The 12,235-nt window shown below is 46.3% G+C and overlaps 1 protein-coding gene across 4 annotated transcripts in view; it reads right to left on the bottom strand.

Annotated features, from left to right (window-relative positions):
- The window catches only part of CLCN6 (chloride voltage-gated channel 6), a 35,921-nt gene that overhangs the window by 6,310 nt on the left and 17,376 nt on the right, over window positions 1–12,235 (bottom strand). For 2 of the 4 annotated variants that reach the window (XM_072608877.1, XM_072608876.1), the window contains 12 exons: window positions 10,301–10,467; window positions 9,597–9,723; window positions 7,798–7,924; window positions 7,392–7,545; window positions 7,109–7,268; window positions 6,918–7,024; window positions 5,361–5,547; window positions 4,570–4,727; window positions 4,171–4,327; window positions 2,792–2,899; window positions 2,311–2,436; window positions 4–1,658 (listed from right to left, as the gene is read on the bottom strand). In XM_072608877.1, coding sequence (XP_072464978.1) covers window positions 1,509–1,658; window positions 2,311–2,436; window positions 2,792–2,899; window positions 4,171–4,327; window positions 4,570–4,727; window positions 5,361–5,547; window positions 6,918–7,024; window positions 7,109–7,268; window positions 7,392–7,545; window positions 7,798–7,924; window positions 9,597–9,723; window positions 10,301–10,467 — 1,728 coding nt within the window. In that variant the 3' untranslated portion in view covers window positions 4–1,508. Of the gene's footprint in view, window positions 1–3; window positions 1,659–2,310; window positions 2,437–2,791; window positions 2,900–4,170; window positions 4,328–4,569; window positions 4,728–5,360; window positions 5,548–6,917; window positions 7,025–7,108; window positions 7,269–7,391; window positions 7,546–7,797; window positions 7,925–9,596; window positions 9,724–10,300; window positions 10,468–12,235 lie in introns of those variants that run through there. The other 2 variants (XM_072608880.1, XM_072608878.1) reach the window with 1 other exon arrangement.

The raw sequence follows: 12,235 nt of genomic DNA, 5'->3' as shown, positions 1-12,235 counted from the left end.
ATGAGGAGACAAAAAAAGACCACAAGTCAGTTGTGAGGAACTCACAGACAAAAATGACCACAGTTTGCTCTGCAAGAATAACCTAGGGAAGAGAAAGCTGCTGCTGCTCGTGCTAATAACTTCTAGCACTGCTTAACCGTTGTGCATTTTACAGTTTCCAACATACTTCATCTCATTTGATCCCTAACCCTCTGAGATAATTAAATGCTTTTTTTATAATAACGATAACAATCTGTCTCAGTGGGGGGGAAGAGGAGGAAGGGGCAGAATTTGGAACTCAAGACTTTTTTATAAAATGTTAAAAATTATTTTAGTATGTAATTGGGGAAAAAATAATTTTAAAAAATCATTAAAAAGAAATGCTCATTTCAGGAAATGTTGTTTCTAGACAAAGAAATCAAAGATAAACCTATAAATCTTTTGGTCTTCCTAGTAAATGCTTAATAAATATTTATTGATTGAGAAGATTTCCAGTTGCTCAACTGGTAGCCAGGACTGACATACCCCCTGCCTTACGCCAGTCTCCCTCTAGCTGGTTTTTACTACCAGCCAGCTCAATTTCCCTCCTCTTATCACAGCACCCACACAAGACCAGCTGCCAAACAACAGTAAGTCTTGGAATTAGGAAATCATGCCCAACGGCCAGCCAGCAACAACAGTAGGTGCATCTCTGAGAAAGACAAGAGCACCAGAGAGGGAATTCTCCCATTCAGAGGGCTATGTAGGCTAGGAGACAGGCTCAGGACAAGGATTACAGTCAGGAGAAGCCTGGGCAACAAAGGGATGGGCTGAATCTGAAAGAAGAAAAAAATAGAGGCCCATTGTCCCTAGTGAATGGGAAACTCAGGAATTCTCTCTCAGGGCCCCTGTCTGGCAGCTGCTGGTGGAAAGCTGGGGACATCTGCTGGCCACATGTGGTAAGGTCGGCTCATGCTGGCCAGCCCCTAGAGCACCTTCATCATGAGCATGCAGGGTTTCTTCCAAGGCATCCTTCCTACGAGGGTCAGACTAAGCTACCACACAGAGGTCGGGTTAGGTCACCGATCTGCCCAGAAGCTTCAGCAATCCCAGCTCTCCATTGTCTGCCGAGTGAAGTTCCACCACTCCATGTCTGCAGCCTCATGTCAACAGTGTTTCTCTGCTTACCGCATACTCCTGCCCAACTCTAATGCCCTCCTGCTCAATAAGGTCCAGGGACTTCCTATCCTGAGGTAACACACAAAGGTCTGTCTGCTGCCCACAGCCCTTTATGTCCCAGCCCCTGGACCTAGTCCAGCCACATCTGGGAGCCTGCCTTTCCTGACACATGACATTCCATTTTCCATCTCCAGGCCTGTCCTCATGCCTGGAACGTTCTTCCTCCTCACTACTCTGCCTCTCAGAAACCCCAGATCAAGCACCTCCTATCTCAGGCCTTTCCTGACCTCTCACTTCTCTTTCAACACAATTACTTTGTATTTATTTTCCAGACTTATTGACATACATGCTGTTTCATTCTGTTTTTGTGTCTAGCAAAATGCCCAGCCTGGAGTAAAAACTTGATAAACACTTGTTGATGTACTGACCTCTTGGTACACTTTGCAGTTTCCCACCTCCCCATGCTCATGCCCCTGTCTCTGCCTCCTTTGCCTTGTGGATTCTGACTCCAAGGCCACACCCTGTGGGAAATCCAGGAGTGACTTCTAAGCAAGTGAAGGACATGGACCACTGGCGATGTTGCTACTGTTACCCTATGAGTGGTAAGGAGCATAGAACTAGGTCATGGGAATCAGTCCCCTGGCCACAGGTATTCATTCCATCCCATCAAACACTGGAGCCACAGGTGGCATGTTACTATCATGGAAGAATCTGTCCAAGCCCACAGCCTCTGTGGTCTATGGAAGTCTGACTCTGACCCACCAACCAGTGACAGAAAACCCTGCTTGTAACATGAGTTAATCTGAGTGCATCACCTTAGAGAAAGGGAACATTCAAGCTTTGAGCTGACTCACAAACATGTTTTTCTGATACTCTCTTGGAAGTGACCTGTCCCCAGCTCTCCGGAGCTCACATCCTACTCTGTTATACACCCTCTAATGCACTTATCATGGATTATTGTTGTAGATTACAGTTACTTAGGTACCTCCTCTCCCCACAAAGGTAGGGCCCAGAACTTATCTCTGTGCTCACATGCAGAAGAGCTTTAATCCACACTGGATGAATTACAAGGATTCTGTCTGGAACATGCAGATATTGGCAGTACAGGTGGGAGACCCCAAATGTACAAGCTCCCTCTCCGTAGCTCAGAACACACAAGTCATGAGGACTTACCTCCCCCACTGCATTCACCACTGGCAAGTGTCTGAGGCCCATTGTTCTAAACAGATTGAAGACTTGTGAGACGTGGGTATTGGGCGAGACTGTAAATGGTGACGGGTTCATGTATGGGGTAACATCCTGAGGAACAAAGGAATACCTGGATTACCTCCAATACATCCTACTACCAGCCCCATATATAAGGAAGGTGACAAAGTCCTGGGTCAGAGTCTAACCTTTGACATAGGCCATTTCTGTCATCACTGCTTAGCCCTCTAGGGAACTCAAAAATTAAGCTGTAGTGGAATTGCTGATGTGCATCAAGGCATGAGAGGGACCACTGTGGTGAAAGTTCAGATTTGGACGCCCCCCTCCCTCCCAAACCAGGCACCAATCACACCCAAGAGATCCCAGCATTGCCCAAGGCAGATTCATTATAGTGGAGTCCTCCCTCTGATATCAGTCTCCTGAATCCTGAAGAGATGCCCCTTCTTACCACAATCATCCGGGGGTTCAGCAGGGTCAAGTCCAGGTCGTGGATGTCCGGATAGCGGGGATAATCCTCAGCCATCTCGGCATAGGAGAGCCGCGGTTGGCTGGCACTCTGCAGTTCAAACCAGGACAGTGTTCCATAAACAATCCCATCTAAAGAGGCTGGTCCCACTTATTAGTTGGGGTTTGCCACAACATCATCCCACTAACTTGAGAGACTGAAAAAAGTTCTCATCAGTACATCATTATCAACTAGTCTCCTTACTAGTTGTTTCCATCCCATGACTTCCTCACTAAACGACTCCCAGTGTGCATTAGAATGACTCCAAACTCATCTGGATGTAAAGGCCCCACATGATATGGACCATGTTACTCACTCAACCTATCTCTTACTACAATGGGTAGCACCCTGGTACAATGGGAAGAATGCTGGCTTTGGAGAACCAGGACTTGGGTTCAAATTCTGGCTGTCACTCCCTGACCTTGCCAAGTCCCCTTTCCTCTGAGTCTCAGTTTCCACATCTACAAAATGGCACAGGGAAGGACAGGGGGCAGGGCGGGGAGGAGAGAGGCAAGTTGGGCTGGACAGTGTCTAGGGTCCCTCCCAGCTCTAAATCGATGTTTTGTCTTCCCCACACAGACCTGACACCCAGCTAGCTCGGTTTCCTCAGTGAGGAAATTACATGATGAAGTTATAAACTAATAATAACTATGTATTGTGAGAGAAGACTTAGGAATCTGATCTGAGATCATTAACACTTGTCTCCCCATGCCCATCCCAACCTCCACAGGCTGAAGAAGAGTAAAACACTGGTGTGGACCCACGAGCCAGACTCCAAACGCAAGTTAACTTAGGAGTCAAGTCTCTGAAGAAGGAACCTCTGGACCTAACTTTACACAGCTCACACCTGAGGGTTTCTGTCAATACTTATCTCTGGGCAATGTGCAGGAGGCCATTTTGGGGGAGGAAAAATGACAAAATGTAAAGTGATTTTTAAAACTTTTAAGACTCACTTAAAAGTAAGGGACTGGGGAAAAGATCCTGGGAACAACTTGCCACACCTACTGGAGAAAAGCTCCATACCAGAATTAATGTGACTTCTTTTGAAAAAGCAAACGTAAGAAACTCCTTCATACTAGAAATCCAAGATACTGTCATTAACAAAGAGAACAACCCAACAGTACAAGAGCAGAGACCACCGAGAAGACCAAAGACCCCACCTGAAGGAAGAGATGGCCTCACAGACCACAGAGGAGACAACTGAACAGAGGAAGAAATAATGACAAAAATATAGTCACTGGTGACACATCTCTTTTCTCCCCAGAGCATGCTCATGTCTCCTCTCATCAGAATCCCAGAATCCATTATGAAGTAAGACTTACCGACTGATTTTCAGAATAGCAAACTCCTCGGACCAGCAATGTGACAAGCTGTGATCGAAGAATCAGGCCGTGAAAGGTCAAAGGGCGGAAGCGTTCCTCCATGGTCCAGTCTTCACTGGGGGACTGGTCCGGGTATAGGTTGGGGTAGGGTGTGTATCTGTCATACAAAAATCAGAGTAAATGCTTCAGGTTTAAACTAAGCAAGCCTCCAGAGAACCTAAGTGCCATTTCACAGCATCTGCAAAAAGGAACATCTCTATGTCCCTGAAAACAACTTGTCATTTCATTTACAGAAGGAATGGAGATGAGACTGTCAGAAGAATCAAGCAGATGAGCAGTTACCAGCAGAGGGGGAAGGGAGCTGGCTCCTTGTGCCCCAGAGCCTGCTGGGAGTCTCACCTCCTCTCCAGCATCTGCTGCAGGAGGTCCTCCTTCTCTGCAGGCTCCTCCGTGGCTATGTGCTCATCACACATGTTACGGAGCTCACTTGATGGATAGGATTTCATGGACTGGCTCCTTTTGCGCTGCTCACCAGCCCGGGTGAGAATGCTAGATTTCTAGGAGAGGGAGAAAAGGCTGACGAGGAGGACAGAGGGCTTTTAGAAATCCAAATGAATGGAAGAGGAAGGGGGAAGGGAAGGATTATAGACTGTCTCTCTTGGCTGACCTCTATGGCACTATGCTCTGGATGAGAACTCAGGTTTAAAGAGACAGTCTTCTGATATCACCAGAGGAGAAAGGGTAACTCTCCTAGTGGTGTCCTGGTATATAAAGATCTAGAAAATCAACCCTGCAGATGTAGGGAGTTGCTCATAGTAGTTAACAGTTTAGGAGGAGTAATAAAATTTGGCTTTATTTACTTTCCTATGTGCATACTTTCTGGGGGCAAAGTTATTTGGATCCAATTTGGGGGATGAAATCGTAACGATTTTGTACTTATTTTCACACTGCTATGTTTTCTGATCTTCAGTGGGAGAAAGATTTCATATCAATGAAATCACAGATCATTAAAGTACATAAACATATATACAGTGTATGTATATATGTATGAATATATGTATATATACATGTATATATATAAAGTACATAAACATATAGACAACTTTCAACTCTAAATGCAAATATGACAAAAGTGGTCTGAGAGACAGATTTTCCTCTTCCCTTTCTCAACATCAATCTATTTTCCTTACCTTGAATTTTATGTTGTTACTGATCAGCTGGTTTCCTTTCATGAATTCCTTCTCATTGCCCCGATTCTCTGTCACCACAGGGAATGCATGATGGACGGTGGTTCGCAAGATGCTGACGAGAGACTGGATGCGAGTATGTGGGTAGACGTATGTCAGGTTGGGCTCCATGATGTCACTAGCTCTGAGCCTAGAAGGATGCAGACATCCAAGTTCATTAGAGAGATTGGATTCCCAAAAGGAGACCAAGCCTTAACAGGGCACAGAACTAGTTCCCAAAGACATGCTAATTTCAACATTCAAGTAGGTCATCTTGTAGATGATCATGAGCTTTGCCTCTTCGTATGTTAAAAAATCTCACAGATTTACCATCTCTTCCAGTTATATTTATGAATTATCTGCTGGAGCTGTCCATAACATGTTTATATGCTAGATGACCAGGGTGTTTACACAGTTCAACTTTTTTGCTAGTAATGCAGCATTTTAATAGGCATATGTGGAAATTCTGTAAAATGGATTGGTTTTATTTGTATGCATGTCACATAATCAAAATTAAAAACCAGCTGTTGTCCTACACACATAGTCCCCAAATGATGTTTCATAAATGATTTTTCTGAACTTTCCATAACACTTTGACAGGCTTTTGATGAAAGAAAACAAATCCCCAAACTCTGACTAACTTCTGTAACTGAAACACTTCTTGTGCTTAGAAACTAGAGTGTCCTCTTGTCAATAACATCTTTAAGCTCAAGTCCTAGTAGTAGGATCTCTCAATCAAAGAGAATAAGGTTTTGCAGATATTATAATCCTCCAGAGAACAGAACAATTCACAGCTCCCCCAGGAGTCTAATGGTACATTTTGTTTTTCCGTAGGCCCAGTCACACTGAATTTTATCATTTTTAGCTCTTTGCCAACTTAATGGACAAAAAAGATGGTCATTCAAAATTATCATCATTTTAATTTCTTTGACTGTAAGTCTGAACAACTTTTTAGATTGCTAGATTTTCTCTTTTAAGAGCTGCCTATTCATATTATTTGACCACTTATCTATTGGGGAAGGGATGTTAGTCTTATAAATTTGTGTCAATTCCTCATTGGCTTTAAATGTCATTTTTGTCAGACATATTTATGGCAAAACATTTTCCTAATCATTTTCTTTCCATTTTATTTTGGAAGCATTGCTTTTTATTGCCCATAAATTTCATTACTTTATTTCCTGTAACTTCTCTTATTTATTGAATATTCTCCTCTTTTCCACAACTAGTATAGATAAAAATCATTCCACAACTTTTTTTTGTGTGTGTCTAAAAGAGCCACCATTTCATGAAGTCTGAACAATTGTGGCTGGGAAATTTTTAGCGCTGTACATAAGCCTAATAAGATGCTGGACTATCAAAGCTCCTTTCTATGTCGGCTTTTTTTTTTTTTACAACTTGTCTTTCTAGTCCATTTTTAGTAGGTTCTAAACCCAGAAGTCTTTCCCATCTCCCCAAATGTCATTCTGTCCCCAGCCCTTTTCTACTTGGAAACTTTGAAATAAGATGGACCCATTGCCTCACTTGTCCATTTCCACTTCTGTCTCCCACTCAAGAAGCGGCACTCCCCGAAGTCCCACGTGAATGTCATAAATGCCTTTGTTGAAGAAGTCCCCAGTCCATTTGGCCACCTGCGACACAAAGCAAGGATCTCAGATAATCCAGGCAGAAGGTAAAACTGACCCATTAACTGGAAAGGGGTAGTAGGCATTTACCATCAAGGTGATCATAATGGGGAGCCCATAAGTGATTTCATTGGTGGACTCTATCAAGATGACGGTAAGGCTGATGGTCATTCGAACTACACCACCCAAGAACGCTGCGGCACCAATCAAGGCAAAGGTCCCTGAATAGATGTGGCCCAATCCAATGTAGCTAATAAGGAATGAGGTCAAACATGAATTAGGATCGCATGGTTACTGGGGTGGGAAGCAGGGGAAGAAACACATTTTGTGACATATGCATGCCTACACACACACACACACACACACAAAGCACCTTTTCAGAATGTTGGCGACTAAGCGTCCAAAAGCAGCTCCACAGAGCAGGGAGGGCACGAAGAGGCCGCTGGGAACCGACATGCCATAGGTCCAACACGAGAGTAAGAAGTAGAGGACAAAGAACAAGGCTAGTGTGATGGGGCTGAAAGTCCCTGTAAGAGCAAAGAGCAGCCCGAGTCACACAGGCAAGTGCTGACACAACCACCTCAAGGCCTCAAACCCAGAACCTTGTGCCATGGCTTAGAATTCCTACAGGAGGCTCAGGGTCATCTCCCCATGGACTAGCCCAGCTTGGTGCTTCCCATGGAAAAGGCTCTTTGGCCTGAGGTGGGAGGGAAGGATTGGCTGTCAGTGGGCACAGTGGGTACAATGGGACCAGCAAGTCTCCATCTTTCAGAACTCACCATCCTGGTGAAAGAGCTGCAGGATAGCAGATTCTTGGGGATTGAAGAACAGTGTTGCCATGTCATTGTAAGTCTCATTGGGACAAAAAAAAGTTTTGATGCTTGCATTCACATCTTCAGAAGTGACCTGATGATTAGGAACCAAACAGCTGTTAGATGACCACCAAAGCACATGTTCAGCCTTCTCAATGGATGCTGTCTGCACAGAAAGTAGAGCCTGGAAGCTCTCACTACAAATAAAGTGGGTGGCAAAATATGAAGCAAGCAATTCCAATGCTGAATTATTGGGAATGCTTATGAAAATGAGAAAAAACAAGCAGTACAAACAGCCCAGGCTGTCTCTGTAGCTATCTGCTCACATGGAGTGCACTGACTCAAATAGCTAGTGGTCTTACTGGGTTAATCTTTTGGTGGTTCACAATGAACCCTGTGTGTTATGGTCCCATCAAACTATGGAAGGATGGATGGGACACAGAAGAGACAAAGGGCTAGGACCTGTGGGGGGGGAGTAACTCAAGTATGCAAATGAGGTGGGGGCAAATTTTGACTCAAAGGAGCTAGTTTAGTTTTAGGGAAGAAGCTTCTGTCCTATTGTTACTAGGAAAAAATGCCATGTTTCTGGATTCTCTTGCCCATGCTTACAGCTTCTGTTTAAGTCTTCTGAAAATCCAAGTTGGGGGGCTCCCAGTGCATTTGCATGCCTCTTTCAGCAGCTCCCCTCTCCCTCCAAGCTAAGATTTAATTCTCTGCCTTCAAAATTTCATGATTGTGAGCTCTCCTTCCCTCCTTCTCCCTCTCTCTCTCCCTCCCTTCCTCAACTTTCCTGGGCTGACATCCCCCCTACAGAACTTTAGGCAATGGGAATTTACCTATCCTTCCCTGGATGAGGGATGTCTTTGAAGTCTGCTCTCTAGAGTACATGTTTTCTTTTCCTTCTCTATTCCAAGTCCTAAGACAAAGCACTCACTTGCCCCCAGAGTTCCTGATGTTTCAACCCCCAACAACCAGTTCCTCCCTGAATAATTCTCTGCTGCATTTCCGCTGCTTACTGGGGGTAATCACAGAGTTACATTGAAGGGACTGACAGAAAAAAGGTCCTGGAGGACTCATTTAACCTTCCAGGTAGGTCCAAGGGCTGCATGGGTACAGTGGTAAGGGGAGGGAAGCAGATTCATGATGGTGGGGCTAGGACTCTTCATCGTTTTCCATTCAGAAGGATGTCACAATATACCTACTGACCAAACATTGGGCTGTTAAACCAGGCAGAGGACTGAGAACAAAATGTGAGGGCATCTGCCTCTTCAGGAATGAGTCCTAGACCTTGTGGGGTATTCAGGACACAGCGATGCAACTAGGCTGAACCATGATGAGAGAGATGAACCCATTACAGGCAAAAATGGGAATCATCTTTCAGAGTTGGGAGGGAGAATACTTCTGAGGTACAAACATCAAAAGAATGAGGAGGGGAACCTTTGAGAAAAGCTAAGAAAATTATAAAACCTCTGGGGCCCTTGACTGGAGAGCTCAACAGGCTAAGCTGGGCCTCAAGGGAGAAGCAGAAGAAAGCTGCTTGTTCTGGGCTCAGAGGGCAGTAATAAAAAGGGGCCCTTGAGCATTTTGCTCTCCTTCTAGGATGTCCAACCCAATGTGCTAGAATAAAGAAGGCAGAATGAGAATTCTGGTGTGCAGTCTCTAAGAAGAGCTGCACCCGTGTGGGGCCACAGCAAAGGCACAGGAGATGCTTGCAAATTCTGCCCCTCCATATGTATGGGGACCTTGTGGCAAGGGACAGAGTGTACCTGTGGCTGGAATGAATCATTACCACTCTGACTTGCAGAGGATATTTGCCGGCACTCTCCCAAAATCATGGAAGCAACGAACACCACAACCGTGGTCATCAAGGACACCAACAGGCTTTCCAAGACTCTACGAACAAAACACAAACCAGACCCTGTTTTAAAAAAGTGCTCTTTAACAACAACAAAAAAAAGACCTATCTCAGAAAATGCTTTTCTATTAAAACTCTCCCCACCCCACCCTACCCTTGGAAACGGCCCCCAGTCAAGGCACCTGCTTTCTGTGCTCAGACGGGGGAGGGCAGTGGGCAGCAGCTCATCAGCCACACACCTATGGCAGTTCTGCCCAGATATTAGGGATGAAGGGATAGGCCTTTACACCTAAGCTTGGGAAGGTCCTTTGGGGCAGGACCCCAGTGACACGCTGACCTCTCCTAGGCCCCCAAATAACTAGTCCAGAGATGTACTCACTCAAAGAACAGAAGCTCTGATTTAAGTTCAGCTCCCAAACTTGAGGTTCTGTTCTCCTGTTTGACATCCCAGGAAGGTGGCCCTGTGGCGGACACTGTCTAGACTGGATTTTAAATCTGGGGCACCAAGGGCACATTCCCAAGAGCTCCCATCCCTCTCCACATCTGGCTCCACGCTCTCCTATACAGTTAAATGAGTCACGCCAGTCAGGGAAGAGGAGGCAGCAGCACAGATACCTGACAAGCTTAGGTTTCGGGTGCACGTTTCGCATACGGTACTTTGCAAGCCTCTTGTTCAGACAGTTGAATGTGGCTCCAAGGAGGCCCCCAATGACCCCCATCACGATGAAGAAACCTAAATCCACAGCTGTCCAGAGGTGACATTTTTTATCAGAGTCAGAGCACTGAGAGAAGAAGGGAGAGGGAGAGAGGGAGGGAGAGAAAACGAGCGTGCAGTGAGCACAAAGGAGAACAGAACAGAGGAAGACAGCCAAGAGCAGATGCAGTACATACCCTCTGAACAGAGCCAGTGAGAAGCAAGGGAGTGCTAGCCATGGTCCCCACCCCAGGAGCCCACCCAGGAGCAGCCTGCCTAGCCTTGCCCTTGCCACAGTATGAGGGACAGGGCCACCACCAGCCTGGGCCTGTCCCCCAGACCTTGTGCACTGCCATCCAACATGACTATGCCAGCTCCCTGCGGAGAGTCTGACCGAAACAATCATCTCCTGCCAGGAGGTAATGGTTCAGAGAAAGCCCTTATAAAATGCCTAATTCCCTAGTCTCTCTCCAGAGACCTCCTCCTCTCCACTGCCATCGTGCCTCGATTCACTCCTCAATGGTTATTGTACTCCCATCCTATTACTCTCTCCCCATACCAGGGATACCAACCCCGCCCCCCGCCGCCAGCTACCAAGACAACCCTTTGTTCTCAGTCCCACTGGCTGCTCCCTTCTCATCCACCTCAACCCTACCCCACCAATACCTGTCTCCTGTAATGAGGTGGCCCTTCTTGCCAAGGCAAAATCCTCTAGATAGACAAGGGGTGGCATACCATCCCATCTCTCACTTCTCTTCAGGCTCTCCCTGGCTGCTTCCCTACAAACATATCCGTGTCTTCCCCATCTTTGAAAATCCTCAGCTGGTCCAAGCATCCTCACTGGCTTTCATTCTTCCTCCTTTTGTAGCTATACTCCTAGAGAAGGCAGTCTCTTCCTCTCCTCCCTCTCTGTTTTCTTAACTCTCTTCCTAGTTACCATTGACCTCTTAAATGGCCAAATCTCCTTTTCTCTGTCCTCTTCCTTCTTGCCTGCCCTCTCTGCATCCTCTAACATTGTGATCACGCTTTTCTCCTTGATGCTCTGTTCTGTCTGGGTTCTTAGAATGCCCCTCTCTCCTGGACCACTCTCAGTCTCCTTTGCTGGATCTTCATCTAGACCATGTCCGCTACTCATGAGTGTCACTCAGGGCTCTGGCCTGGGCCACCTCTTCTTCTCCTTCTATCCTACTTCACTTGGTCCTCTCATCAGCTCCCCCAGATTTAATGTCCATCTCCATGCCATAGAGAATCTATTTATCTGGCCCTCATCTCTCCACTGACCTCCAATCTCCTATCTCCCATCTTCAATTGCCTACTGGACATCTTGAAGTGGATATCCCACAGATAGCATAAGCTCAACATGTCCAAAACTGAACATCTTCTACTGTGGAGGGCACCACCATCCTCCCAGTCTCTCGGGCTCATAACCTGGCTCCTCACTCTCTCTCATCCCCTATATCCAATCTGTTGTCCATTTGACCTTTGTAACATCTTTCCCATGGGGCCTCATCTCTCTTCTGACATTGCCCCCATCACCTCACACCTGGCCTCTTTGCAGTCTGCTGGGTGGTCTGCTCGTCACAAATCTCTCTCCGTTCCAGTTTAGCCAAGAGCAGTTCTGACCACGTCACCCCTCATCCCACCCCTTCCAACTCAAATCATCTGCAGTGGCTCCTTGTCACCTCCAGGACAAAACAAACCCCTACCTACCCTTCCCAGCATGCCCCTACTCTGGGATCCCAGGCTACCGAGCTCCCTGCTATTCCTTGCACCAGACCCTCTGTTGCCAGACTCAGTGTCTTCCTTGGCTGTCCCCCAAGCCTGGAAGGCTCTCCTCCTCCTCCTGGCTTCCCTGC

The sequence above is a fragment of the Notamacropus eugenii genome, chromosome 5 (genome assembly GCF_028372415.1).
Source record: "Notamacropus eugenii isolate mMacEug1 chromosome 5, mMacEug1.pri_v2, whole genome shotgun sequence".
Classification (NCBI taxonomy): domain Eukaryota; kingdom Metazoa; phylum Chordata; class Mammalia; order Diprotodontia; family Macropodidae; genus Notamacropus; species Notamacropus eugenii.
The sequence above is the reverse complement of the archived record's forward strand: the minus strand, read 5'-3'. Positions and strand labels throughout refer to the sequence as shown.